This window comes from Chenopodium album, chromosome 2 (assembly GCF_948465745.1).
Source record: "Chenopodium album chromosome 2, dcCheAlbu1.1, whole genome shotgun sequence".
In the NCBI taxonomy this organism is placed as follows: domain Eukaryota; kingdom Viridiplantae; phylum Streptophyta; class Magnoliopsida; order Caryophyllales; family Amaranthaceae; genus Chenopodium; species Chenopodium album.
The window spans coordinates 76,369,996-76,396,618 of NC_137835.1; the positions used below are offsets into that span (position 1 = coordinate 76,369,996).

Genomic DNA, 26,623 nt, shown 5'->3' on the forward strand with positions numbered 1-26,623 from the left:
CAAGAACAACACATAATAAAGATGGCCTGCCGAACTCAATTTAGGTGATGTCCAAAGGTCACTATGGACAATGTCAATAGGCATGCAAGTGCTTGAAGTAGAGGGATAAAAGGGGAGTTTTACATGCTTTCCAAGGGGGAAAGAAGAACATAAAGAGGAGCTTAAAATTCGATTACATTGAACAAAATTATTCCCCACAAGAGAGCGTAAAACATTGGCGCCGGGGTGACCTAGTCTATCATGCCATAAAGAAGAAGATAAAGCGGCAAAAGTGGAGGGGGGATATGCTCGAATATTCGCGGTGGAGATAGGGTAAAGGTCGCCGGAGCTATCACATCGCATACGAGTTGTCCCCGTTGAAAGGTCCTTCACAGAAAAACCAAACGGGTCAAACTCAATAGAAACCCAATTATCACATGTGAATTTTCGAACAGAAATCAGATTTTTAATTATTTTGGGAGCATGTAGGACATTATTTAGAGAGAAGGGAGGGTGAGGGGAAGGTAAAAAAGTACAACCGACACCACTAATGGGAATGCCATGCCCGTTTCCAACAATGATATTGTGTTTATTCCCCAAATTAAAATAAGAAGAGAGAGTACCTTGGTTTGAAGTCATGTGAGATGTAGCACCGGTGTCCATGTACCATCCATCGTCCGGCGGGGTAAGTGAAAGAGTGTGCATAGCCTCATTGATGTCCGTAGGAGCATACGTAGTAGTGGAGGGAGCAGTAGCATTGAATGCTTGTTGTTGATTTGGACGTGGGCCGAGGATGCCCTGTTGCTGCCGTGGCCCAGATTGGCGAGCCCAACCTGATGTGGGGTAAGGGCAGGGGGGGGGAGCCCATGTTTGTTGGGCCCAAGGTGGGATTTGTTGCCATGGTGCCCAATGAGCCCACGATTTCCATTGTTGATTTCGGCTTTGCTGATGGTTGTTGCCGCGATTGTTGTTGCTATGGTTGTTGTGGTTTCGCCCCCGGCCACGACGACCACCACCACCTCCACGGTGGCGACCGCCGCCGCGAGAGTTGCTTTTATTTTGGCGGTGGTGAGACCGATTATCATCAGAAACAGGGGAGGAGTTCTCAAGGTAAAGGGGAGGATCGTTGTTGGTGGCGACAAGGGCGGAGCCGGCGGTGATAGCTTCACTTTCGGCCTGGTTTGCAAGAAGGGACTCCTCCAATGTTAGCATGTACCGTTCTTTGTAGAAAGAGGGCATGGGGTCCGATTGTTGGAGTATGGCTGCTACTCCGTAGAACGATTTTGGGAGGTCGTGAATAAGGGTGAGGACAAGGCGGTGATCGTTGACCGGAGCACCAACATTAGCAAGTTGGTCGGCTATCATCTTCACATGTTGACAGTAAGCAGAGATGTTGGGAAAATTTTTCATCTCATTATTAGAAAATTGGCTTTCCAATTGAACGACACGGGAGTGTTTGTTGTCTTGAAATATGTCTTTCAAGCGTTCCCAAGCTTGTTGAGCGAAGGAATCGAGTTCAAGAATGGCGGTGAGAAGGTCATGGGAAATGGTACCGTAAATCCAACCAAGTACAATGGCGTCGAGACATGACCAAAGAAGGGGGTCATCAGGTTCTTTATTTTCAGCAGGGGGAATGATATGGTGGAGGAGGTCATACGCGCGAGTATAGACCTTGAAGAGCTCTGCCCACGAGGAATAAAGGCCTTTGTTCATCTCCAATGTTATGGGGATAATACTTTTGATATTATTGACAGCAATAGCAGGGTGGAAGGCAGGAGATTTCGGTGGTGGTGGGTCAGTGGCCATGGCAGCCTTTGAAGGAGAAAGAAACAGGGGAGAAGAAGAAGATGAAAGGGCAGAGAGAGAAAGGAGGGACCTAACCTAGGCTGATACCATGTAGGAATGTAATCCGTGAGTTGTATTATTGCTCAACATTGTTTATATACACATACAATTATTCTAGGAAATACAACGTCCTAGGGAATGATTACATGCTTAATTACATTAACCTAATATAGACATACAATGTATATAGTCTAATAGTTCCCGATTCTGCTGCTCCGTAGCTATCCTTAGAGATAAAACACTGCCTGAAACTACAACAATTCTCCTTTCATGTACGCCATATTGAGACACAAAAACTGTTAAAAGATGTCCCATACCATCAGAAATCGATGTAGTTTCCTCATCAGATAGGCCAAGATCTTCTTTCAAACTTTCCATGACTTGTAGAACTCTATTAATCCTAAGTGAGAAATTAAAGTGATGGCGAATATTTCTCATTTTCAATATAATATGTATCAGTCCGTTATCCTCAGATCTTCCTTTAAGTATGTACCTCTGACGTTCTGTGCCGATTCCCATTGCAGACAGTAGCGATAATGTATCACTACATCCCCTCTTGTAGTATAATTTTGAGCAATAAAGGGGTCTTGCAATAATTCATAAACGGTTGGCTTGTTATCTCCTGGCAGGAAGCAGCTCTTTATAAAATTCTTGCATTGTTTGTCTAGGATCAATTTATCCTTCAAGGCTTTGCTTACCATCTGAAGGACGCATTGTCCAAATCTTTCTATTTCTTCGTGCATTGCCCTGCCAGCTGCATCACTCGCAGGATCACCTGCTCCATCTGTAAAACAGCTTCCGCAGTTAAGAACGTTGCATCACTCAAATCTCCAATTTTTTACTGTGTCAGATTCTCCAACAATGTACAGGTTTCCAATCCTAAGATTATTCTGGATGACTACGATATTTTGCTCATGAAGATACAAAAGAGCTTCAATGATTTGTAAACACCAATTTTGAATTGCAGCCAATGATGACATACCACTAAAATTTGTATGATTTTCAATAAAATCACTTAAATTTCCAGAATAAAATTCAGCAATTTGATCTAGTGTATCTGTTTCTTGATTGTCCCAAGAGGAGTAACATCTCAATACATGTGAATGATGTAAACGCATCAAATAAGCTTGTTTTCCAGCATCGATCACTCTTTTCGATATCTTCATCCATGTCACTTCTCTTCCATTAAGTCTATCATATCCCAAGTAAACTTTCTTAAGATCGTCCTCATCAATCTTCTTTCTGTACCTTGTGTATTGCCCTGTAGGATCTGTCTCCCTAACCGTATAATCATCGTCTCCTTCGCTTGAACTCGAACCCGCCATTACTACTAGTTAAGAAAAACAACAAAACAGAACTAAAGAAAGAATTGCAATGGAATCAAGCTAATGAAGTTGATTTGTAGATGGATGAAATTTTTGTAGGATTATTAGGAGAAAAACAGAATGTTTGAAATAATGGGTTGATGATGAAATGAATTAGAATAGTAGAATTGAAGAATTAGAAGGGTATTTATAATGGCAAGTGTTTGGGTTGTTACTTATATCCAAACCGATTTTATCCAATTGTTGTAGTTAGTTAAGTCAGTTATCAAGATCAAGAAATTGAAAAGGCCCTTTCTTGATTTTTTTTTTTATTATTTTTTTTTTAAAAAAATTCTTTAATTTGCCCTCTGTTCAATATTATTTTCATTGGGAGTATATTTATTTAAGAGATATTTTTTATCCTATTTCTTTAAAGTGATTAGCAACAAAAGTTTTAGGTGAACACTTATATTATGATTATTATTGTTTAATCAGAATCATTAGAGAGAATCTTCTTAAACACCCAATTTATTTTCAAAATCTTTAAATTGTCTATTAATCAAGAATAACTTTTTACTATTTAATAAAAATAGTTTTCACATTCCCACAATTTGTTAACTAAACTATTAGTGGGTCTAGTTAAACACATTTGTTTTAAGTTAAAGTGGCTCTACGCTCTACCCTCTACCCGTAGTAGTAGTCTAAAGTGATGGGGGTAGAAATATTATTAGCAGTTTGCATACTGTTCATTAGTCCTATTAGGAGATAAAAAAAAATAGAATGTTTGAAATAATGGGTTGAAGATGAAATGAATTAGAATGGTAGTGTACAAGGGTATTTATAGTGGTTAGTGACCTTAGTGTAGGGGTGGAAGAAAAAATTGGGGAGGAGGTTCTAATTAAGTCAGTTATTTAAGCCGCTTTCATTAAATTCCGAAAATTTAAAATTGTTATTGTGCGAGACATCATTATATTTCGAAACAAATTCCTACCATGTGCACTTATCAATGTTCATCGTCTACTCTCTCGGAATTTAAGTGTTATTTCTGGGGTTGTGGTTTATTACTTTTTATGTACTACTCGTATTATGCATGTATTAGTACCTTTTATCATCATATTTTCAACCTTCATGTTCCTATTATTTACAACAATTCCATCCTATATGCATTGCTTATTGTTAGGCCGCCGGAACATGCTCATGCACACACTAGTACAATATTGTCCGCTTTGGGCCAAGCCCGCACGGTTTTGTTTTTGGGCTCCTTCCCAAAAGGCCTTGTACTAGTGTATTGAGCACCACTTTATAAATAGCTCCTTCCCTTGCTATTTTTTCCATGTGGGACTTGGGATGAAATTTCCAACAATATCTCTCAATCATGTAGGAAAGCTAGAGTCTACCAAAGTTAGTTGATATTATTTTGGTATAGATTGTTAGCCAAGTATACATCATTATATACCATACATTAGCGTACTATACTGATATTTGTGCTAGACATTCTTACGAGTTATGAATTTATGATCGACCAAAATTAAACACTTGATTATAAAAAGAAAATCATAAAATTAATTATTATAATTCTATTTTTTTGCTAAGCCAAAGGCAAATTAAACACTAACACGAAAAATATTACTCTAAACACGGACCAATTCAGTTCTTTCTTCACCATCCTCATCATGGTATGTCAAAATCTTCCTTTGGTTTCGCTTGTGCAGTACTAAGCTCTCCATATAAATGTCAAAATACATATTATCATCATTATAATCTTTCAAATGTTGTATCTGGTGACTTCTGAAGTTTTAAGAATACATTCTCTTTCTATAAAGTACGAAAAATGTATTCTAATCAACATAAAAAATCTCCGTCCGAATACTTCTTGTAAGAAACTGAAGAGCATTTGAATTTGAATCTCCAGTATACCAAAGCCGCCATGATTTAAATTTATCTCCACCATCCTCGACCAAAACCCATATGTAGGCACGATCCGAAGACATAGCGAAAATTGCTATAGACTCACCAAGGACAAAATTAATTTTAACTAGACCTGTTTGTTTAAGAGCATCAGGCAATTCCACAAAGATGAATTCCTCGGAATCATAATCGAACGATACAAGATGATTATGTACGCCACGAGGTTTATCCTTTTCAAACCCTAACCAGTACATACAACCCTTACAATAAAATTCATCTCCGTCATTATAACTTAAAAGGCCTCGAACGTGAGCATCCGACCTATCTTTAATCCTCCAAAGGTTATCATTTGATGAATAAACCACTATCGAAAACTCATAGTAATCAAAAGCAACAACCTTATAATCATTAGTAGATGCTGCGAAACCTGGCCGAAATATTAAAGTGAAACTAGGACAAGGGGGGATCGACCAATACTTTCAAATAGATCAAGGGATTATAATATACCATCTCATCCTCATCCGGCGTAATTTCATAAAACTCATGCATCAAAATTAATCCATAAGAGCACCATATTACAACACAATTATCAGGAGTTTTAAATATTTCATCAATTTTTCTGAATGTGTCGATACTAAAAACTTACTTTTGTAGCATTCCATGGCTATCACGTACTTGGGATTTTTGTTGTAAATTTGAAGATGCAAAAAACTGAAATAAGAAGAATCAATTAATGAACACCAATTTTTACAAACACACCTTAATCTTATTAAGCTTTTTGTCGGCAGCCTTGCTAAGATCTCCGTCCACAAATCCATCGATAAACCTGGCAATGCTTCTTCCATTGATCACAGTTTAAAGTTCTTACGGAATGAAGATTGGAACTTAAATAGGGATAAGCCGGTTAATAGGTTATACTAAATAGGAAAAATACACTTTATTAATCCCGTCGATTTACTTCTACTAATCCTAATAGTTTAAAGTTCTTACGGAAGATTGGAACTTAAATAGGGATAAGCCGGATAATTGGTTAATGGGTTATACTAAATAGGAAAAATACACTTTATTAATCTCGTCGATTTACTTGTAATAGTCCTAACTAAAGTTTATGTTTTAATAATCCTAACAAAAACTAATTGTTGGAAATAGGTAATGCAAACGGATGCTCGCGCCCGATCGGGCGGTGTTTGCCCGATCGGGCGGAGGTGGCCAAGGAAAATAGAAGAACTCTCGCGCCCAATCGAGCGGCCCTCGCCCGACCGGGTGGCGGACTCGAGTTTTTGACGAGCCCGATCGGGCGGCTTCGCCCGATGGCTCGCCCGGGATGGGGTTTCTAGATCGCCCGACCGAGCGGTGTTCGCCCGACCGGACGCGACACCAGGTCTAGAGAAACTTAATCTCGCGCCCGATCGGGCGGCAGCTCGCCCGATCGGGCCCGCCTTTTTTCCTAGGTCGGTTTGCTTTGCGTGTTTCCTTTTCCGGGACTCATATAAATACGAGTCTTGCCTTTTCATGAGATTCATTCACTTTCTAGCCGAAAACACAAACCTACCTTTTGAGATCTGAACAGTTCTTGAGCAATTCCACTCTTCGAGTTCGGGTGCACGGATTACGGAGAGAGTTGCGTTAAACTTGGGGGGCGTGCGTCACTAGGAAACTTGTACCAGTGGTGGCGTATTTCGCTTCTAAGGCAGTGGATTTTGTTCCACGACGCGACTGTGAATTTGAGATCTTTAATCAAGTATTTTCCCTTTCATCTTCTCTATTTTGTTATTGGAATCAACAGGTATTTTACCAACAATTTAGAAGCGAAATAGTATTAATTTATTATACTGTTGATTCCTGGATTATTCAATTATATAAATCGTTTGATCGGGATGGAAATTAAAATTTGGTTCGAGATCGTCGTATGAAATTCATCCGTATTATTTGCAATTCAAGAACCTTATTTTTGGGGAAATTTATTTTATCCGTCAGTGTGCAATATCTGTGTACATTGTTGGAAGGATGAACTAGAGAAAAGAAAACCTGAAATTTCCATTGAAGAATGTCGGTGGAAGCAATGCAATTCAGAAGTCTTTAATTTGGAATATTAATTAAAGTGGTAGATTATCAAAAGGTTGCACCTTCTCTAGCGAAGACTCCAACAGGATTTGCAAGTAATGCAATCGGTTATGGAGTGCGAGGATCGATGGGCAGCAATGGTGTCGACTGTCGAGTTATAACTCAATAAAATCTGTCTAGCGAGTGAGCCGAGATATGCAACAATAGTTGGTCAGACCATTGCTCGTAATCAGATAAGTTATCCTTCTCAATTTATTTAAGTAATTTCTAACTCTACATAATATTTGTGTCTATTATTATGTGTCCCTGTTATATATGCATAATTTAATTATTATGAGCTATTGTTTTGCAATGTGGGGGTGTTTTGAGTTAGATTTTTGTGACTAACTAGTAAGTTAGTTTGTACTCTTGTTGCTGAGTGGTATTGAGGCGGAAGGTCTCCGAAAGTGACGTTTATCTATAGCTTTTGGCTTGTTGTTTGCAAGTAATTTATTTCTGCTAATGTATGTTTCGTCCAATGGTAATTTATTTATGTTCATGGACTTTAATGTGTTTTGTCCTAGTAGATTAGGGATGACATGTGTTCTATCTTATGATAGTGTTTTTATTGTTATTTTTCCTAATCATGGACAATGTTTTGTTGAACACGGAGTATGTGATAAGCTTGTAAGTGCCTCGTTTTTGAGATTAAAAAGGGATTTAATTTAGAATTATTGTTTCTTTTAATTCTTGTGATCTTAATCAGCTTTGTTCACGAACTTGAAATGTATTTAATTGGATAGAGGTGTAGCAATTATTTTTCTTGTTGATAGTCTAGATGAGACCGGGTTGATTTCCGTGCTTATTAGCAGAATAAAAAGGCTTGACTTACCTAAGCTAGAATGGCCGTGCAAGTTTGAAGTGTAAGTGCCCCACATGAGCTAAGGATGAGAATTAACATTCTATTTGTCTTTAAACACTATTAATATTCTGCGAATATTAGTATTGTGGGGGTTGCAGATATGTATCAGTTGTTTATTTGTTTAGTAAGTATTTCATCCAAGAATTTGGTTAATACTCCCTAATTTGTTACATGATTCATGATTATTTTCATGTGGTATCTGTGATGTGGGGGTTTCTAATAATAAAGAATTGACTTCTAGATATGTTTCACATAAAGCATGAGGGCTTGTGGGAATGTGGGTGATATGTATGCTGAATATATGCTACGTTTATCATGTACGAGCTTGATATGTTAAATCCTTGAACTGTCTCAAGTATATGTTTTCCTATGACATGACATGTTAGTTTTGCTCCTTCATAGGATTTGTTCTTGCTTCCTAAGATTTATCTTGCCAGTAAAATTGACGAGTTCATCATCTAAGATGTATTGGATTAAAGCTTAAACTAGTTGCGTATCATCTTGGTTTTACTTTCTTGATCGAAAGTTGTATGTGGATGTTTGCTGTGTGGTATATATTCATGTAGTGGTGAATGGAAAAATCCTGAACCATATGGATAAACCTGATTGACTAGTTGTGGAAAGAAGCATGGTAACGCGAGTTGTGCACTCTCTTTGAGTCTGATATGTTTGAGAGTAGTATATCTTTCCTTTCTATTATAAATCCATCAGTTGCAAGTACCTTTCAAGGTGAGTTGAAAGGTGGTTGATTGGAAATGGGCTAAAGGTAAGATACTATGTTGTTAGGATTTATTCTGTAAGTTTGGTGCTGACCAACTCTTATGACACACCTGGTTTGTTCTAAGCTTGTCTGGTTTGCAGTAAGGTTGCTTAAGCATGATTGATTGTAAATCAAGGGTGTGTATTTTTAAAACGCATGCACAGGTGACAACTTAGAAGATGAGGTATTTTTGCTCATGATGTTCTACCCTTTGTGATATGTATGGTGAGTGGGGGTTAGATTTGAGTACTCTAACTTGTTATGTTAAGTTTTTCTTAGCATGTGAGTTGAACTTCTTGATGCATGTGTGATGTTACTATGGTTCTCATTGATAGAGTTCATTTGCTAGAATGATCATAAGTTGTTAACTTCACATGCATGTTGTTAATTAAGATAAAGATGTATATGTGTCTCTAAGCCAAGAGACAAGTACAAGATAATGTGAAAAGCAGAATGGTTCTAGGAAGTATGCCGATGAACTAATAAAGGTACGCATCAATCTCATTATTGTGATGTAGAGAAAGTGGATTGGTAAATTATATTTATCATGTCTAAGCCAGAGTTATTTTCATGATTTGGCCTTGATGTTTGATTCAAATGTGCTAATGTTTTGCAATCTAAATAATGAACAAACTATTCTTGACGTGTAGTGGTTTTGTTGTAATCTATATTGTTCATTCATTTTGTCAAGAGAGAATTACTCAATTATTGTTTGAGTTTCAGTTAGTACAGGGATGAAGGTTAAAGTGAGAAAGTTTCTCAAGTACCTATTCAGTAAATTATAAGAGACAATGATTGAATGAACAACGATGATTAGTTGAACCTCTTCAGTGTATGATTTGTACATGATGAAGGGTGGTGCTCTGTTTCGAGTGAGCTACAAAACAAACTGTTGTACACTATCCATTATGAAGCAAAGGTTCATTAGATTGGATGACGTGGTCAAGAAGATGATTGTTGCAAAAATTAATCTCTGGAAGTTTGTCCACTGTGGGGGTAAGTTGATCCTCATGTTCTCTACATTATTTTTCACAAGTGTCTATGTATGTTGTCAGGAACTACAGATGTAGTGACAAAGTTAGACAGATCTTGTGGAAATGATACTCATGTTAGAGTACGTGAAAGCAAAGAAGAATCAAGCAGGTCCTTATACTAGGATGAAGCACATGCAAGTGCTTGATTGTCTAAGAGAATATATTTAAGATCCTGTGGGGTATTTTAAATTATTCTAGTGATGAAGTTTAAAAAAAAAAAATTGAGTCTACGTCCTGAAGTGATCTGGCTTAATAACCCTCTAATTTATATGGTTATGAGATACGTTGGTAGACTTGTTGCTTGATGTTTGCAGGTTGAGCTTTAAGTGCTCTTAATATGTCCATAACCCAGATTGGGTGGTCAATTGAGACAACTTACATGGACACACCGAAGTATTTTAATTTATTGAACTTTTGTTCTGAATGGGTCTAGAGCCTTGTTTTTGTTGACTCATTGTTGGATTTACACCATTTATGTTTATTGAATCTATAACTTTTTCAGTGGTTTGTTGATCAGGTGGATTCAGTAAGGTTGAGCGTGGCTCTTAATGTCATTTTTCCAGTTATTCTTTGAGCAGGGATTGATAATGGTTCTTAAGTGGATTTAAGACCATTAGCCAAGTGGCTCTTAGAGTAGGATTGATAATGACACCGAAGGGGGAAGGTTGAGCATTGCTTGCTCTTAATACTACTAGCCCAGTTGCGTGAGAGTAGGGAATGATAGTGATCCTTAAATGAATTAGAATCACTAGCCCAGTTACTACTCGAGTAGGGACGATAGTGGTACCGAATGACTGAGGTTGGGAGTATCCCTTAATGCATCTAGCCTAAGAGCTCATTGAGCAGTGGATTGATAGGTGCACCGTCGAGTTGATAGGGTTGAACGTTTCGTTCTTAATGTTCTTATTCCATTGTACAGAAAAATCTTGGGTTTGCAAGGTGCTTGAATGTGTTTTAAGCCTGCAAGGAAAGACCCTAGATGTGCTGGGAATGTGTATTTTATACACAGACGGAACACCTACGTGAGTACGAGGGGTGGCCTCCTTCAAGGGAAAATTGTGGTGTAGTTTTCCTGAAGTACTCATGAGAGCCCAAGGTGTAGGCCAAGATTGGCGGAGTTGCTTAAGCTCTAAAGTCAAGGTATGTGTATTCAAGGTCCCTTCCTCGCTCCTAGGAGTTCAAATCTTAGGATACTCACTAGGGAAGTGTTGAAAACCTTGTGCACTAATGTGTTAGTTCAAACCTTTGGATACTAGCATTTAAGTACTAAGACTTTCATTTACTATTCAGATTTCATGTTGAAGATCCGCTCGCATTAGTGGGGGATTGTTGGACATAGGTAATGCAAACGGATGCTCGCGCCCGATCGGGCGGTGTTCGCCCGATCGGGCGGAGGTGGCCAAGGAAAATAGGAGAACTCTCGCGCCTGATCGGGCGGCCTTCGCCCGACCGGGCGGCGGACTCGAGTTTTTGACGAGCCCGATCGGGAGGCCCTCGCTCGACCGGGCGGTGGACTCGAGTTTTTGACGAGCCCGATTGGGCGGCTTCGCCCGATGGCTCACCTGGGATGGGGTTTCTAGATCGCCCGATCGGGCGCACGACCGGGCGCCCGATCGGGCGGTGTTCGCCCGATCGAGCGGTGTTCGCCCGATCGGGCGCGACACCAGGTCTGGAGAAACTTAATCTTGCGCCCAATCGGGCGGCAGCTCTCCCGATCGGGCCCGCCTTTTTTCCTAGGTCGGTTTGCTTTGCGTGTTTCCTTTTCCGGGACTCATATAAATACGAGTCTTTCCTTTTCATGAGATTCATTCACTTTCTAGTTGAAAACACAAACCTACCTTTTGAGATCTGAACAGTTCTTGAGCAATTCCACTCATCGAGTTCGGGTGCACGGATTACGGAGATAGTTGCGTTAAACTTGGGGGGCGTGCGTCACTAGGAAACTTGTACCGGTGGTGGCGTATTTCGCTTCTAAGGCAGTGGATTTTGTTCCACGGCGCAACTGTGAGTTTGAGATCTTCAATCAAGTATTTTCCCTTTCATCTTCTCTATTTTGTTATTGGAATCAACAGGTATTTTACCAACACTAATTACCTGCTGATTTTTTTTTTTTTTTTTTTTTTTTTTTTTTTTTTTTATGTTTTAAACGCCGCATAATTGGCCTAATAAAAAAAATTTCAGAAAGCAAAAATCCCAGCCTTCCCTCGCCGTGAAATCCCAGCCCTCCCACTGGCCAGTGGCCACATCCAACCAAAAACGGCCGGCCACCTCCCTAATCCCCCCAAAAATGGCCGGAGCAAATCTAGGTTTCAATTTATGGTGGTTGTTGTTGGTTCGTGAAGAAAGAGCAGCAACTGCTTTGTTGGTTGCGCCATTGCGGCGTAGGGGAGGGAGGACCTTTTCAGGTGGTTTACTTTTCTAATTATCACAACCTTTAAGGTGGTTTTGGGGGTCGGGGATCGGCAGTAGAGGCCGCCCGGCCATTTTCCCAAAGAGATTGAGAGTTCTAGTGAAGTTAGGGGGATGCTAGAGGGTGGCAGGAAATTTGAATTTTTTTTCTTTATGATTTATTTAAAGTTTTTTTTAGACCAATAACATGTTAACACGTGTTATTGACTGATTGATGATCGATTAGGACTATTGGAGTTAAGCTGACCTAGTTAGAGTTATTGAAAAATAAATTTTAATTGGAAATTATTAGAAGTCAATCGCCTATAGGATTATTAAAATGTATTTATTCCATGTTTATCATATCTTTTACAAAATTATATCTTACCATGAATTCATATGTACCTAATAATATATTTATTTTTTTCTATTAAAATCTATTGTAACTAAATGATATATACTCCCATATCTATCAGCTATAACCTTTTTTGTTTTATTTATTTATTTATTTATTATTTTTATCATTTAAAATGTGAATTTATTATTAAAAAAAAAAAAAAAAGTATAGTATCAAAGTTGGGATTATTATATAATAATCCTTAGTTGAGATTATTCTAGGTAAATCACCATTCGCTTTATTTTTAATAATGGTTCAAAACTTAAAAATATCTACTTGTATCCGTTCATATACCTTATCACAGTACAAGATTCATCTTATGAATAGTATGATGTCACTTATACCATTCAAAATATGTAAACATAATTCCAGCAAAGGCTTAATCATACAAATAATTTTTTTACATAATTAATATATATATATATATATTTTTAATTTCTTTTGAGGACCTAGCCCCAAAGAAAAAAGTCAAAAACAGAACAAATAAAGTAAGGAGAACAAAACGGGGAAAACTACACCTACAACACCATACCCTTGTTTGGCAGCCAGTCAGCAGTTACAATGAAGATGCAGTATGCATATGCTATGAAGCTTGGGGAGAGCAACTCATTTATAATTAAGGCTGAGATGATGGCAGTAGAGTATGGTATTGAGCTGGAAAAGAGAATGGGGATTCAGTGGCTGCAAATTCAGATGGATAACAAGGCTGCTGTGTTGGCTTTAAACTAATAAGTAAAATAGTTGTAATGTTAGGACAAGCAACTAACACAAGTTAATTTAAGAGAGCAACATACCTAGACCACTTTTACCTGAGTGTGTAACATGTAAGTATGGCCAATCAACTTGCCAACATCAAGCATCATATACGTACAAATGTACAATGGTAATACCAGAAACACCTTCTGGTATACGTTATTGACAGGAGAGGATTGAAAGGCAAATATGTTACACAAAAGATTAAAAAATAAAATAAAGATCCGTAAAATTTTGTTCATGTTTTCTTGAAGAAGCTTCATGTCTTACATAATATCTAATTCACCCTTAATTTTCATACTAATGTTAATTCACGACTTAATGTGAAGTGTTATGTTGCTTGTTCTATCGTCTTTACTTTGAACCATGATAGTTCTGTCAAAGTCATAAGAACATGAAATTGATGTAGCTTTAATTTGGTTTAAATCTATCTCACCCTTAGTTTTCATACTAATGTTAATTCACGACTTAAATCTATTGTCTTTACTTTGAACCACGACAGATTGACAGTTCTGTCAAAGTCTATTAAGAACATGAAATTGATGTAGGTTTAATTTGGTTTAAATCTATCTCACCCTTAATTCCCAATATAAATAACAGTATAACATGACACTACTAGACTACCTCTAATTGGTCCTATTAACTTGCTCCAGCTTAAGTTGAACACTTTAATCATCAAAGATTTCTTTTAAATTAACTCTAATTGGTCATACTAACTTGATCCGCTTTAGTTGAACACTTTATTTAAAGAATTCTAGTGACATAAATTTATAGCCCGTGCTTAATTATAGTAAAAGATGAAAGGATTGAATTTTTTTTTTTAAAAAAAAAGACATAAAATGAAGCTACTAATTATAAAGAAAGAAAATCAAATTGCAGTGTCTCTGCTTTTATTAAAATCTTATAACTAACACACCAATGTTCATTTGTCTAAATCACACAATTACAATGAAAATTAATCAAGAAACAAAACAATTCAATCCCAGTTGGACCTAAAACTGAGAAATCATACTTATTGACACACTAAGTATCATAACTAACATACCTAGAATTATTCAGAACATTTCTGTACTATGACATAAACTGATGAATCTAGAAATAAGCTACTGACATGCCAAGAAATAACAGACTTCTGAAGCAACTATATTCTGTCTTCCTGTTGCCACTTCCCTCATCTTAATCACCCCCATCAGACATTCAGACGTCTCACCTTGCAAGTGTTTCCGGATCATCCTGGTCGAAAACATCACGACCATGCTGTCTAATTGTTTCTTCAGAAGTGTCGGAGTCATGATTTACATTTGCAATAGGCCCAATTATTTCATCGTTAAACTCTGACATGACCAGTTCAGCTCCTTGAACCATCCAACGGATGTCTTCCTCTGACATTCCAATTAATTCGCCTCTTAATCCGTCCATTTCTGGAAGGTTATCAGTACCGAGTGTGAACAAAAACTTAGCATCGTCAGTAGTCCTCAGTGTCACAGACAGTTCATTGCCCACCCTTTTTCCTATGAGTACTTTTCTTGTACAATCATCAGTAGGAGACGGTGCTGGTAATCTTAGCACATGAGCTTGGACAATAGGAACAGGTATAGTAACCGACTTAATTAACTTCTCGCCCAACAAACTAGTTAAAGAAATTTTCAATTTCTTACTGTGCAAACACTTGAAAACGAACCCTTTCAGCGCTTTGTTTTTTATTGCGCCTACTGCTGTTTGAGGATTTGCATACTTCTGGCTACCACATATCATATGAAGTACACACAGCCCAAAAGAACGCAATTCCGAATACAGTGCTTCTTCACCATGATCCAGTTCATAATGAGATTTCAGAATACCCTTTGCAGAACTCAGGTCTGATATTTTGACAGTGCTTGAAGTTCCCGAAATCGCAATGTCACTCAACTTTAGGTTAGTGTGCACAATTCCTATCTCTCGATCATGTAAAGACCGCAAGCCTAACAATATCAGATAACACCACCTAGAAATGCAAGGATCTGTATCTTCAACCTTGTGAATGTTGCAAAATTGCATCAAATTATGAGAGTAATACTCGGTTATCATGTTGAGTACAGCAACACCATCCTGTAAAGCAATCCAACTCTTGAAAACTTTCAAGATAAAATCAGAATTAGATTTACTTAATGCATCAGATTCTGAAATCAAAGCCCTGAAGCTTCTTTCTGTAACAATCTTTTTATGCCATGCCACTTCTTTGCCTTTTAATCTATCATATCCCTTGTATACTTCTTTTGATGTAGATTCTTCGACCATATTACTATATCTTGAGTATTGCCCCGATGGATCGGTCTCCATGATCGTATAATCGTCTCCTCCTCCAACACGTGAACTCGAACCCGCCATTAGTAGTTAATAACAACAGCAAAACAGAACTTAAGAAAGAATTGCAATGGAATCAAGCTAATGAAGTTGATTTCTATAGATGGATGGAATTTTTGTAGGATTATTAGGAGAAAAAACAGAATGTTTGAAATAATAGGTTGATGATGAAATGAATTAGAATGGTAGCGTAGAAGGGTATTTATAATGGCATGTGTTTGGGTTGTTACAGTTAGTTAAGTCAATTATCAAGATCAAGATTTAGAAAATGCCCTTTCTTGATTTTTTTTTATTTTTTTTTAAAAAAAAAAACTTTAATTATCCCTGTATTCAAGTAAGATTTCTTTTGATTAACATTTTAAATGACTAGTTGATAACTACCAAAAATAATCGTTTGTGGAAAATATTGAAAAATGTGACTTGTGAGTATACATACGAAATAACATACTGTATTTATAATGGTAAATGGTAAATATTTGGTTGTTAATTATGTACAAACCATAATATAAACAAACTGATTAATCTTCAATCTATCCACTTGTAGTTAGTTCAATCTGTTATCAAGATCAAGAATCAGAAAATGCCCTTTCTTGATTTTTTGTTTATTTTTTTTTCCTTCTAATTTTATTAACTGATTAATTGGTTTGTTTAGTTTTGATTTTAGAGGACGAAGTATATACTACTAAATAATTTCCGTAGAGGTTGCATAAACATAGTCAAAGTTAGCCTCATCATCAACCAAGACCCTATTAGTAGAGAACTAGCTAGAGATGACACGATAATATCACACACATGCAAGCTCTAAATGTCATACTAACTTGATCCGGCTCAAGAGTTTTATTTGAGATCTCTAGTGACAGAAATTTATTGCCTGTGGCCCTGTTCTTAAGACGCTTAATAATAAGTTATAGAGTAAAGAGACGAGGGAGGATTGAATTGAAAAGTAATGATGAAATTAGACGCATAATAGTAAGTTATAGAGTAATGAGATGAGAAAATTGAAAAGTAAAGAAATTGTACATAAAGACACTAATTATAAAGAAAGAAAGACAAATTGCATAGCCTCAAGTTTTATTAAAATCTTATAAGTAACACACCAATGTTGTGACACTAATTACATTTCTGTACTATTAGCCTCAACAAAGACCTTATTAGTAGAGATCATACTTGTTGAAACACTAAAGTATCACTAAATACGTAGAATTATTCAGAAAATTCCTGTACTATGACATAAACCAAAGTCTAATTTGTAATAAAGAATCAATTAAACTGATGAGCCTTCTGATGCAACTACATATTGAGTCTTCCTGTTGCCACTTCCCTCATTGTATCTACTCCGATCAGACGATTCACCTTGCAAGTGTTTCCTGATTTGCCAGACCCATTGCATTAGCTGTCAGTCGGGCTTCTTCATCATCAGATGTGTCGATGTTAGGTAAGACAGACATTCCCTCTTCATCAGCAGATGTATTGATGTCAGGCAAGACAGGCATTTCCTCTTCAACATCATCAGATGCATCGATGTCAGGAAACACAGGCATTCCATGCTGCTGCTGCTGTTGCTGATCCTGCTGCGCGTCTTGGTTCTGTTGGACCTCTTCATCAGATGCAGCTACATTATTGTCGTCAGGCACTCCATGCTGATTCTGTTGTTGTTGCTGCCGCTGATCCTGTTGCGCGTCTTGGTTGTGTGGCATTATGATTGGGGGAGCACCTGTCTGATGATACACAACAGATCTCTCAGTAGATGAAATCCGAAGAGATGAAACACTGTCAAAGATTAAAACAAGGTTACTGTCACTGCCCTCATTACTATCATATTCAGCCACAAGTTTTGCTATCAGTTGCTCTATACTCTCAGAAATCGATGCGGCCTCTACATCAGACAGTTCAAGTGGTTGTCTTAAACCCTCCACGACTCCCTGAACTGTATCATGATTGATTGTATACATAAATGTTTCCCTGAAATTCTTTATCGTAACGAACCCGAGTATCACTTCACCACCGCCCCTCATTTGTCGTCCCATCAATTGTCCTCCTAACGTGAAACTCTCACGCTCTCTGTCGATTTCCCTAGCAGACGGCAGCAGCAATACATCCCTCTGATTATCCACAGGAACACTCACATTCGGATCATCACTCGGTGCAAGAAACGGATCATTCAAGAGATCAGTTACAGTAGTCACAACACTTGTAGGAATCAGACACCTCCGAATGAACTTCTTAAGCTGCAGATCTTTCACTCTTTTTAGTTCTGCAGGCAATACACGCGAATCAACCAGTCTCCTCTCTACATCTTCCTTTGTCACCATCTGCAACACGGTCATCTCAAAATAGTATATCTCAGACCGCGAAATATAAAAAAGATCAGCACTAGCATCAGGAGTAAGTGGTGTTTCCCAACCCATAGACGCGGCTTCACACAGATCTCCTATCTTAACTGAACCTGTTTCTCCAACAACAATGTTTTCACACCTGATACTGTGAAGAATAATCGCCGGATTTCGTTGGTGAAGATAATGTAACCCTTCAAGAATCTGTCGACACCAAATCTTGATAGTTGGCAATGCAGTACTGTCCAAAATCAAGCGATTATTCCTGATAAAATCTCTCAAATTACAAGAATATAACTCAGTAATCAAGTCAACCGTGTTCGAGTTTGGATCAACCCAATGATCGTAGCATTTCAGTATACTAGAATGGTCAGAATTCATCAAATCTTGAGCTTCATCCATCAAACCATCATAATTTTGCTCTGTTATATTCTTCTTAATCCAAGCAATAACTCTGTTATTAACCCTGTCTAACCCCTTGTAAAGCACTTTTGATACGCCTTGTTCAATGGTGTTATCATACTTTGTGTATTGCCTCATCGTACCATCGTCTCCATGTGAACTCAAAGCCGCCATTACTAGTTAATAACAACAGCAATACAGAACTAAAGTTGTGGAATCAAGTTGATTCTAATGGATGGAATTTTGCTTTTGTTGTGATTGAAGGAAAAACAGAAGGAAATTTGGATGAGTTGATGATGAAATGAATTAGAATGGTAGTGTAAAAGGGTATTTATAATGGTATGTGTTTATTTGTTACTTTATATCCAAAGTTCCATACTATACAAACCGATTAATCTTTGATTTATCCATTTGTTGTAGTTAGTTAAGTCGGTTATCAAGATCAAGAAATAGAAAATGCCCTTTCTTGATTTTAATTTTTTAATTATGATGAAATAGTTTTTATTAGTGCCGCTACTTTGTTTTAGTTAGTATCCGTCTATACTCTACGAGTACTTGAGTACTTCATATCTTTTAATGAAAGACTTTGTAAGTTTGTGTAAATAAGAATAAAAAACCTGAATTTGAGCGATACTTTCATGTAAATAAGAATAATGATCAACTAATGAAATATACGTTTGTCATCATTTGGGGAAATTGGAATAGGGTATCTTTAGAGAGAAGATTGTCCGATTCGACATTAATACGGTTTGGTTTAGTTCGAGAAATGTCAAACTGTATTTTTACAATTTGGTTCGAGAAATGTCAAACCATACTTATTTTTACGATTTGATTTGGTTCGAGAAATGTCAAACCATACTTATTTTTATGATTTGACTCTAATTAGTCCTATAAACTTGACCCGGCTAGCTCAAGTTGAACACTACTTTAATCAAAGAGTTCTAGTCAATTTACTCTAATTAGTCATACTAATTATTTAAAGAATTCTGGTGACATAAATTTATAGCCCGTGCTTATAGTAGTGAAGAGATGAAAGGATTGAAAAGTAAGAGAAAATGGACATAGAATGAAGCTACTAATTATAAAGAAAGAAAAAACAAATTGCAGTTTTTATTAAATTCTTATGACTAAAACACTAATGTTCATTTGTCTAAATCAGACAATTACAATGACAATTAATCAAGAAACGAAAGAATAAATCTCAGTTGGACCTAAAACTGAGAAATCATACACTAAGTATCACTAACATACCTAGAATTATTACTGAGAAATCATACTTATTGACACACTAAGTATCACTAACATACCTAGAATTATTCAGAACTTTTCCTACTATGACATAAACCAAAATCTAATTTTGTACTAATGAAATTTATGATGACCCCAAACTAGACTTGTGACTCAAAACTGAATAAATTGCACACTCTTCTCCTAAGATCATCGAACCTGCGCTTTATCCTAATTAAGATCGCGCAACATTTTTCTAATTGGAATCGACATCCTAGAAACCTGTGCATCCCATATTTTCATTGTCACCGCCAAATGTGTCTTATCACGCTTTTCAATTGATATAGTATATCTTCTACGACCAGGATCAGGATACTCACCACTTAGCGTCGAAAGCTTTGGCCTTAAATATTGATGCATTAGAGCATTTAAAATGGACGGCCTGTTTTCTTCTCGACCAATGCAGAGTTGGATGAGATCAATGAGGTCAGAATCAATTGGACATTGGTAAGCACACATACGAAAGAGGCACACACCAAAACTGAGTGTTTGTTGGTTTAGGGAAGCTTCGTAATCATGTATGAAGAGCGGTGCAGGAAAACTTGTAGCGTCATTCAACACCCACAGTTTTACAGAACCAGATACGCCGTCAAACAGCACTTGTTCGCATTGCAGATTGGTGACTACAAGTCTTGGATCTAAAGCATTAAGGAAAGCAAGTCCCTTGAGAATCCCTCTTCCCCATGATTTTAACAGTCCACGGTTCTCTTCCACCAGCAATAAGCTGCTGTATTCTAATATCCCGCCAGAGAACAAGTCAGTGATGAATACAGCGGATGAATCAGCATTGAGCCAAAACTCATGAACCTTAAGAATGTGGTCGTTGTCACAACCCTTAAGTAGTGTGGCATGTTGAATTAAAAGATCAAGATTTTTAGATCTTTGAATGATCCAAGAAACTACATTCCCTTTGTCCAAATCAAAGGCATAGTACGCTTCCATCTTGGCTGCTGGACTAATTGGTTTACTTGATCTTATAAACCTGTTGGAGGAGTCTGTCTCCACCACATTAAAAGCAACAGCTGTGTTACTGTCGTCGATAGCACCCTCAGACTCTGAAGCTGTACTAGTGATGGTAGCAGGCTGCAGTTGAATTGTAGACCAAGGAGATGGTACTGATGTGCTGCCAGAAGGTGCAGTCCTCGGTGCAAGAAACGGGTGTTTCAGGAGTTGAGTTATTGTAGTTCCGACATCTTCAGGAAACACACACACCTCAATGAAGCTCTTAAGCCCTTTGTCTTGTACCTTTTTTAACAGGCTAAAATCCATTTTTCGCGATGTGTTGTCTGCAGCATCCTTATTCACCATCTGTAAAGCGCACAACCCTACACAGTATATCTCAGACCGCTCTATCCTTCGAGTAATTTCAGCATCATACTCAGGACTATCAAGAGTCTTCGCCACACTCAAATCTCCTAGCTTAATCTTGCCTGAGTTTCCAACAACAAAGATGTTTTCGCACTTTAAATCATTGTGAAAAATCGGTTCATCTTGACTGTGAAGAAAATCAAGCCCTGACAGAATCTGTTGACACCAATTCTTGATTTCTGGACTGTTTTCTTTAACCTGATGTTTCAGAGTGCAATCCTTCAAATTCCCAGAATAAAGCTCAGTAATCATGTTGAACTCAACTGTGGTTTCTGCGTCAACCCAATAATGGTAGCATTTGATTATGTTTTGATGATTAAAATTCTTCAACAACTTAGCTTCTCTGACCAAAGTACGAAGATCATTATGTTTAAGAAATTTCTTACACCAAGCAACTTCTCTGCCATTATTGTTGTCATATGCCAAATAAACTTCTTTATGATCGCCTTCATCAATCAGCTTACTGTACCTTGTGTATCGCCCTGTAGGATCTGTCTCCATAACCGTATAATCGTCGTATCCTCCGCTTGAACTCGAACCCGCCATTATTAGTTAACACAACAGCAAAACAGAATTTAAGAAAGACTTGCAATGGAATCAAGCTAATGAAGTTGATTTCTATAGATGGATGGAATTTTTGGGAGAAAAAACAGAATGTTTGAAATAATGGGTTGATGATGAAATGAATTAGAATGGTAATGTAGAAGGGTATTTATAAGGGTAAGTGTTTGGGTTGTTACTTAAATAACCGACTAATCTTCAGTTGTAAATTGTAATAGTTAGTTAAGTCAGTTATCAAGATCAAGATTTAGAAAATGCCCTTTCTTGATTTAAAAAAAAAAAAAAAATTAACAGGTTTTATTTTTAAATGACTAGTTGATAACTACCAAAAATAAATCGATTGTGGAAAATATTGAAAAATGTGACTTGTGAAGTACTTGTGAGTAATTGAGTATACATACGAAATAACATACTGTATTAATAATGGTAAATATTTGGTTGTTAATTATGTACAAACCATAATACGGAGCATAAACAAACCCATTAATCTTCAATCTATCCACTTGTAGTTAGTTCAATCTGTTATCAAGATCAAGATTTAGAAAATGCCCATTCTTGATTTTTTGTTTATTTTTTATTTCATCTAATTTCATTAAGTGACTAGTTGACTACCTAACTAAATTAGTTTGTTGGAAAACATTGAAAAAAATGTGTTATGCGTGACACGTGACATGCAATTTCATGAATATTCTGAATGTTCTTCCCACAATTCCAAAATAACTAACAAACTCTGGGTTGCTTCGAAAAAAAAAAAAAAAACAAACTCTGGGTACATTTTTTTATTCAATAAATTCCTTTAATTTTCCCTTTACTCACTAAAGATTTTTATTTTTTATTTTATCCAAGAAACATTTTCGTAAAAGTGATTAGTGACTAACAAAAATCGTTTTTTGGTAAAGACTTATACTATATGATTTTTAATTAGAATCATTAGAGAGAAAGCTTTGGTTATGCAGGTCAATCTAAAGAACTTAGTGATTTTAAAACACTCAATTTATTTTCAATTTATGACATAAATTTTCTTTAATTTGTCCTTTATTTTATTTAATTAAATGGTATTCATAATTTCGAACATTTTGTTGATGGCAGGTACAAATAATATTTCAAGTACAAATAATATTAAATGAATTTTAATTCCTTAATTGTTACAGTAGCCAGTTTAATTGAACTATTGATGAACCGAGTCTTATCTAACACATTTTTTTTTAAGTAAATGTGAATCTAGTCAATCTATCCTCTACGTACCCTTAGTAGTCTAAAGTGATTGCGGTAGAAATATTAATATTAGCAGGTTATATTGAAACAGAAATTTACTTGGATATAAGTAGTTTATGTTAAGTAGGCTTAATTTTAATTTTAGAGGACAAATGGCCTGGCTTTGCCCTGCTCACCTAGTCACCTCTTCTTATTTCTTAAGGAAGTAGAGGTTGCATAAACATAGTCAAACATAGCCTCATCATCAATCAAGACCCTATTAGTAGAGAACTAGAGATGACACGATAATACCACACACTTGCAAGCTCTCAATGTCATACTAACTTGATCCGGCTCAAGAGTTGACACTTTATTTGAGATCTCCAGTGACAAAAATATATTGCCCGTGGCCCCGTGCTTGAGACGCTTAATAGTAAGTTACAGAGTAACGAGAGAGGATTGAATTGAAATTAGACGCATAATAGTAAGTTATAGAGTAACGAGATTATGAGAGAATTGAAAAGTAAAGAAATTGTACATAAGGACACTAACTATAAAGCCTCAAGTTTTATTAAAATCTTATATCTAAGTAACTAACACACCAATGTTCATGTGTCTAAAACACACAATTACAATGAAAATTAATCAAGAAACAAAACAAAAAAATCTCAATTGGACCTAAAACTGAGAAATCATACTTATTGACACACCAAGTATCACTAACATACCTAGATTTATTCAGAACATTTCTGTACTATGACATAAACTGATGAGTCTAGAAATGAGCTACTAACATGCCAAGAAATAACAGATTTCTGAAGCAACTATACTCTGTCTTCCTGTTGCCACTTCCCTCATTGTAACTACGCTGATCAGACGATTCACCTTGCTAGAGTATTCAGATTTTCTAAACTCATTGCATCAGCTAGCAGTGAAGGCATCTTCAGCAGATGCAGCTGCGTTATTATCTTCAGACGTTCCAAGCTGCTGCAATTCCTGATCCTGCTGCTCTGATGTAGTTGCCTGATGTCGTCGTGTAGATAAAATCCGAAGAGATGAAACACAGCCAGAGATTACAACTGGTTTCCTGTCTACAAAACTGCATGCTATTAGCTGTTCCATACCATCAGAAATGGATGCAGCTACTTCATCAGACAGGCCAAGTTCTGCTTTCATACTTTCCATGACCAGATTTACTTGATGAATACTCGGTGAGAACATAATCTCATGGCGAAGATTCCGAATCTTGAGGAACATCTCTATCTCCCCATTACTTTGCATTCTGGCCTTAAGACATACCTCCAGGGGCTCCAACGCTCTAGCCGTGGTATTGAACCAGTGTATCCATCAATTGTGTAACTCGATGATGCAAGAAACGGGTCTTTCCGGAGCTCATAAATTGTTGACCTTGAATCGCCAAAAGAAAAACATCCCTGCTGAATTTTTTATTTGTGATAAAGCTTTTGGTCACCATCTGTCGTACACATAAGCCAAAATTAAAAATTTCATCACTCATAGCCTTGCTAACTGCATCACTTGTGGGATCACCTGGTTCCATCTCTAAAAGAGATTTTGTAGTTTAATTGTTCCTGTATCTCCAACTACATAAATGTTTTCACAGGACAGATTATGGTGAATAATAACAGGGTCTTGCTCATGAACAAATATCAGGCCTTCAACAATTTGTACACACCAATTCTTGATTGAATTTAGTGTATTTCCATCAAAATTTAGATGTGTATTAATGTAATCTTTCATACTTCCAGAAAAATACTCAGTTATATCATCATATGTATTGGTTTCATCATTCTTCCATGAATGGTATAACTTCAGTATATTAACATTATTCCAATCCCTCACAAAAGATTCTTCAGGGTGATTTGACCTTTTTTTCTTACTCCAACCAACTTCCTTACCACTTCTCTTATCAAACCCATAATAAACTGATTTTGATGCTGAATTTTCAATGATCTTAGCGTACCTTAAGTATTGCTTTGTCGGATTTTTCTCCATAATCGTATAATCGTCTCCTCCTCGTGAACTAGAAGCCGCCATTACTAGTTAATAACAACAGCAAAACAGAACTAAAGAAAGATTTGCAATGGAATCAAGCTAATGAAGTTGGTTTCTATGAATTAATGGAATTTTTGTAGGATTATTAGGAGAAAAAACAGAATGTTTGAAATAATGGGTTGATGATGAAATGAATTAGAAGGGTATTTATAATGGCAAGTGTTCGGGTTGTTACTTATATAAACCGATTAATCTTAAGTTGTTGTAGTTAGTTAAGTCAGTTATCAAGATCAAGAATTAGGAAATGCCTTTTCTTGTTTTTTTTTTTTTTTTTTTAAGTTTTTTTATACAAAAAATCTTTAATTTGCCTTCTATTCAATATTTTTTTTAAACGGAGTATATTTTATTTAAGAGATATTTCTTATCTATTTCTTTAAAGTGATTAGTAACTACGAGTAACAAAAATCGTTTTTAGGTGAACACTTAAACAATGATTATTATTTTTAATCAGCATCATTAGAGAGAAATTAAATCTTATAAAACACCCAATTTATTTTCAAAATCTTTAATTTGTCCATTAATCAAGAACATTTATTTACTATTTGATAAAAATAGTGTTCATGTTTTCACATTTTGTTGATGACGGGTAGAATTATCATTAAGAGCCTATTCACATTTACTTAATTTCAGTTCAGTTCAGTTCACCTCCAATCATTTCAGTTCAGTTCAATTCACCTCCTAATTTTTCTAGCTCTCTAATAAAATATTCATTTCAGCTCAGTTCAATTCAATTCAGCTCTAATCAGTTCAGTTCAGTTCAATATGTGAACAGGACCTAGATGATTGAAGTGTTACATGAATGATTTTAATATTTTACTCCAATTAAACCGGTTCAACTAAACTATTAGTAGGTCTAGTTAAACACATTTGTTATAAGTTAAGGTGGCTCTATACGCTCTACCCGCAATAGTATTCTAAAGTGATGGGGGTAGAAATATTAGCAGTTCGCATATTGTTCATTAGTCCTATTAAGAGAAAAAAAATGTTTGAAATAATGGGTTGATGATGAAATGAATTAGAATGTACCCTCCCCCCTCTCTAAATTCTTGCCCCATTTGACATTTCGCGTCTCCAAGATGCATCTTATTACGGTTTTATTTCCATTTTCATAAGTGTAAAAACTATAAATATTGTGAATCGCTAAAAACTATAAATATTGGTGTCCATTCTTCTAAAATGTTGGCGGTGTTGATAAAAATTGTTGGCGGTGTTTAACACCTCCCTAAATATTAGATATTAATAAAATATACAATGAGACGAATCCAACAAGTTCCCACGTGATTATATTATTTGTTATAGATTAAGAGTATTTTACGGTCAAAGATTATAAAGTTTGACCCAAATTTTTGCAATGGGACATTAATTTAGGAACAAAGGAAGTAGTGGACAAGGGTACTACCCTTATAATGGCAAGTGTTTGGGTTGTTACTTTCCAAACCGATTTTATGAAGTTGACGTAGTTAGTTAAGTCGGTTATCAAGATCAAGATTTAGAAAATGCCCTTTCTTGATTTTGATTTTTCCTTGCTTTTATTCTACTAAAATCCTTTAATTTGCCCTTTATTCAAGAAAGATTTCTTTAATTTATGACGTTTCTAAAGTAAATAGTTAATACGGAGTACCTATCATAAAAAGGTCAGCAATATCTCTCCATAATGTACTTCGTAGGATAGAGAGTCAACAAAAGTTAGCTGATACTATTCATTATTTTGGTATAAATTGTTAGCCAA

At 36.4% G+C, this 26,623-nt stretch overlaps 3 protein-coding genes across 3 annotated transcripts; all 3 read right to left on the minus strand.

The window, feature by feature from the left end:
• Window positions 1–14,539: 14,539 nt before the first annotated feature.
• LOC145575942 (putative serine/threonine-protein kinase WNK5) lies at window positions 14,540–15,700 on the minus strand. Its single transcript, XM_081633732.1, has one exon. It carries the CDS (start codon window positions 15,698–15,700, stop codon window positions 14,540–14,542), a length of 1,161 nt encoding a protein of 386 aa, XP_081489858.1.
• A 1,325-nt stretch (window positions 15,701–17,025) lies between these two features.
• LOC145575953 (putative serine/threonine-protein kinase WNK4) lies at window positions 17,026–18,585 on the minus strand. The gene has a single exon (XM_081633741.1). The coding sequence runs from the start codon at window positions 18,583–18,585 to the stop codon at window positions 17,026–17,028; it is 1,560 nt and encodes a 519-aa protein (XP_081489867.1).
• Window positions 18,586–24,381: 5,796 nt separating this feature from the next.
• Window positions 24,382–24,876, minus strand: LOC145575963 (putative serine/threonine-protein kinase WNK11). The gene has a single exon (XM_081633748.1). It carries the CDS (start codon window positions 24,874–24,876, stop codon window positions 24,382–24,384), a length of 495 nt encoding a protein of 164 aa, XP_081489874.1.
• Between the last annotated feature and the right edge of the window lie 1,747 nt (window positions 24,877–26,623).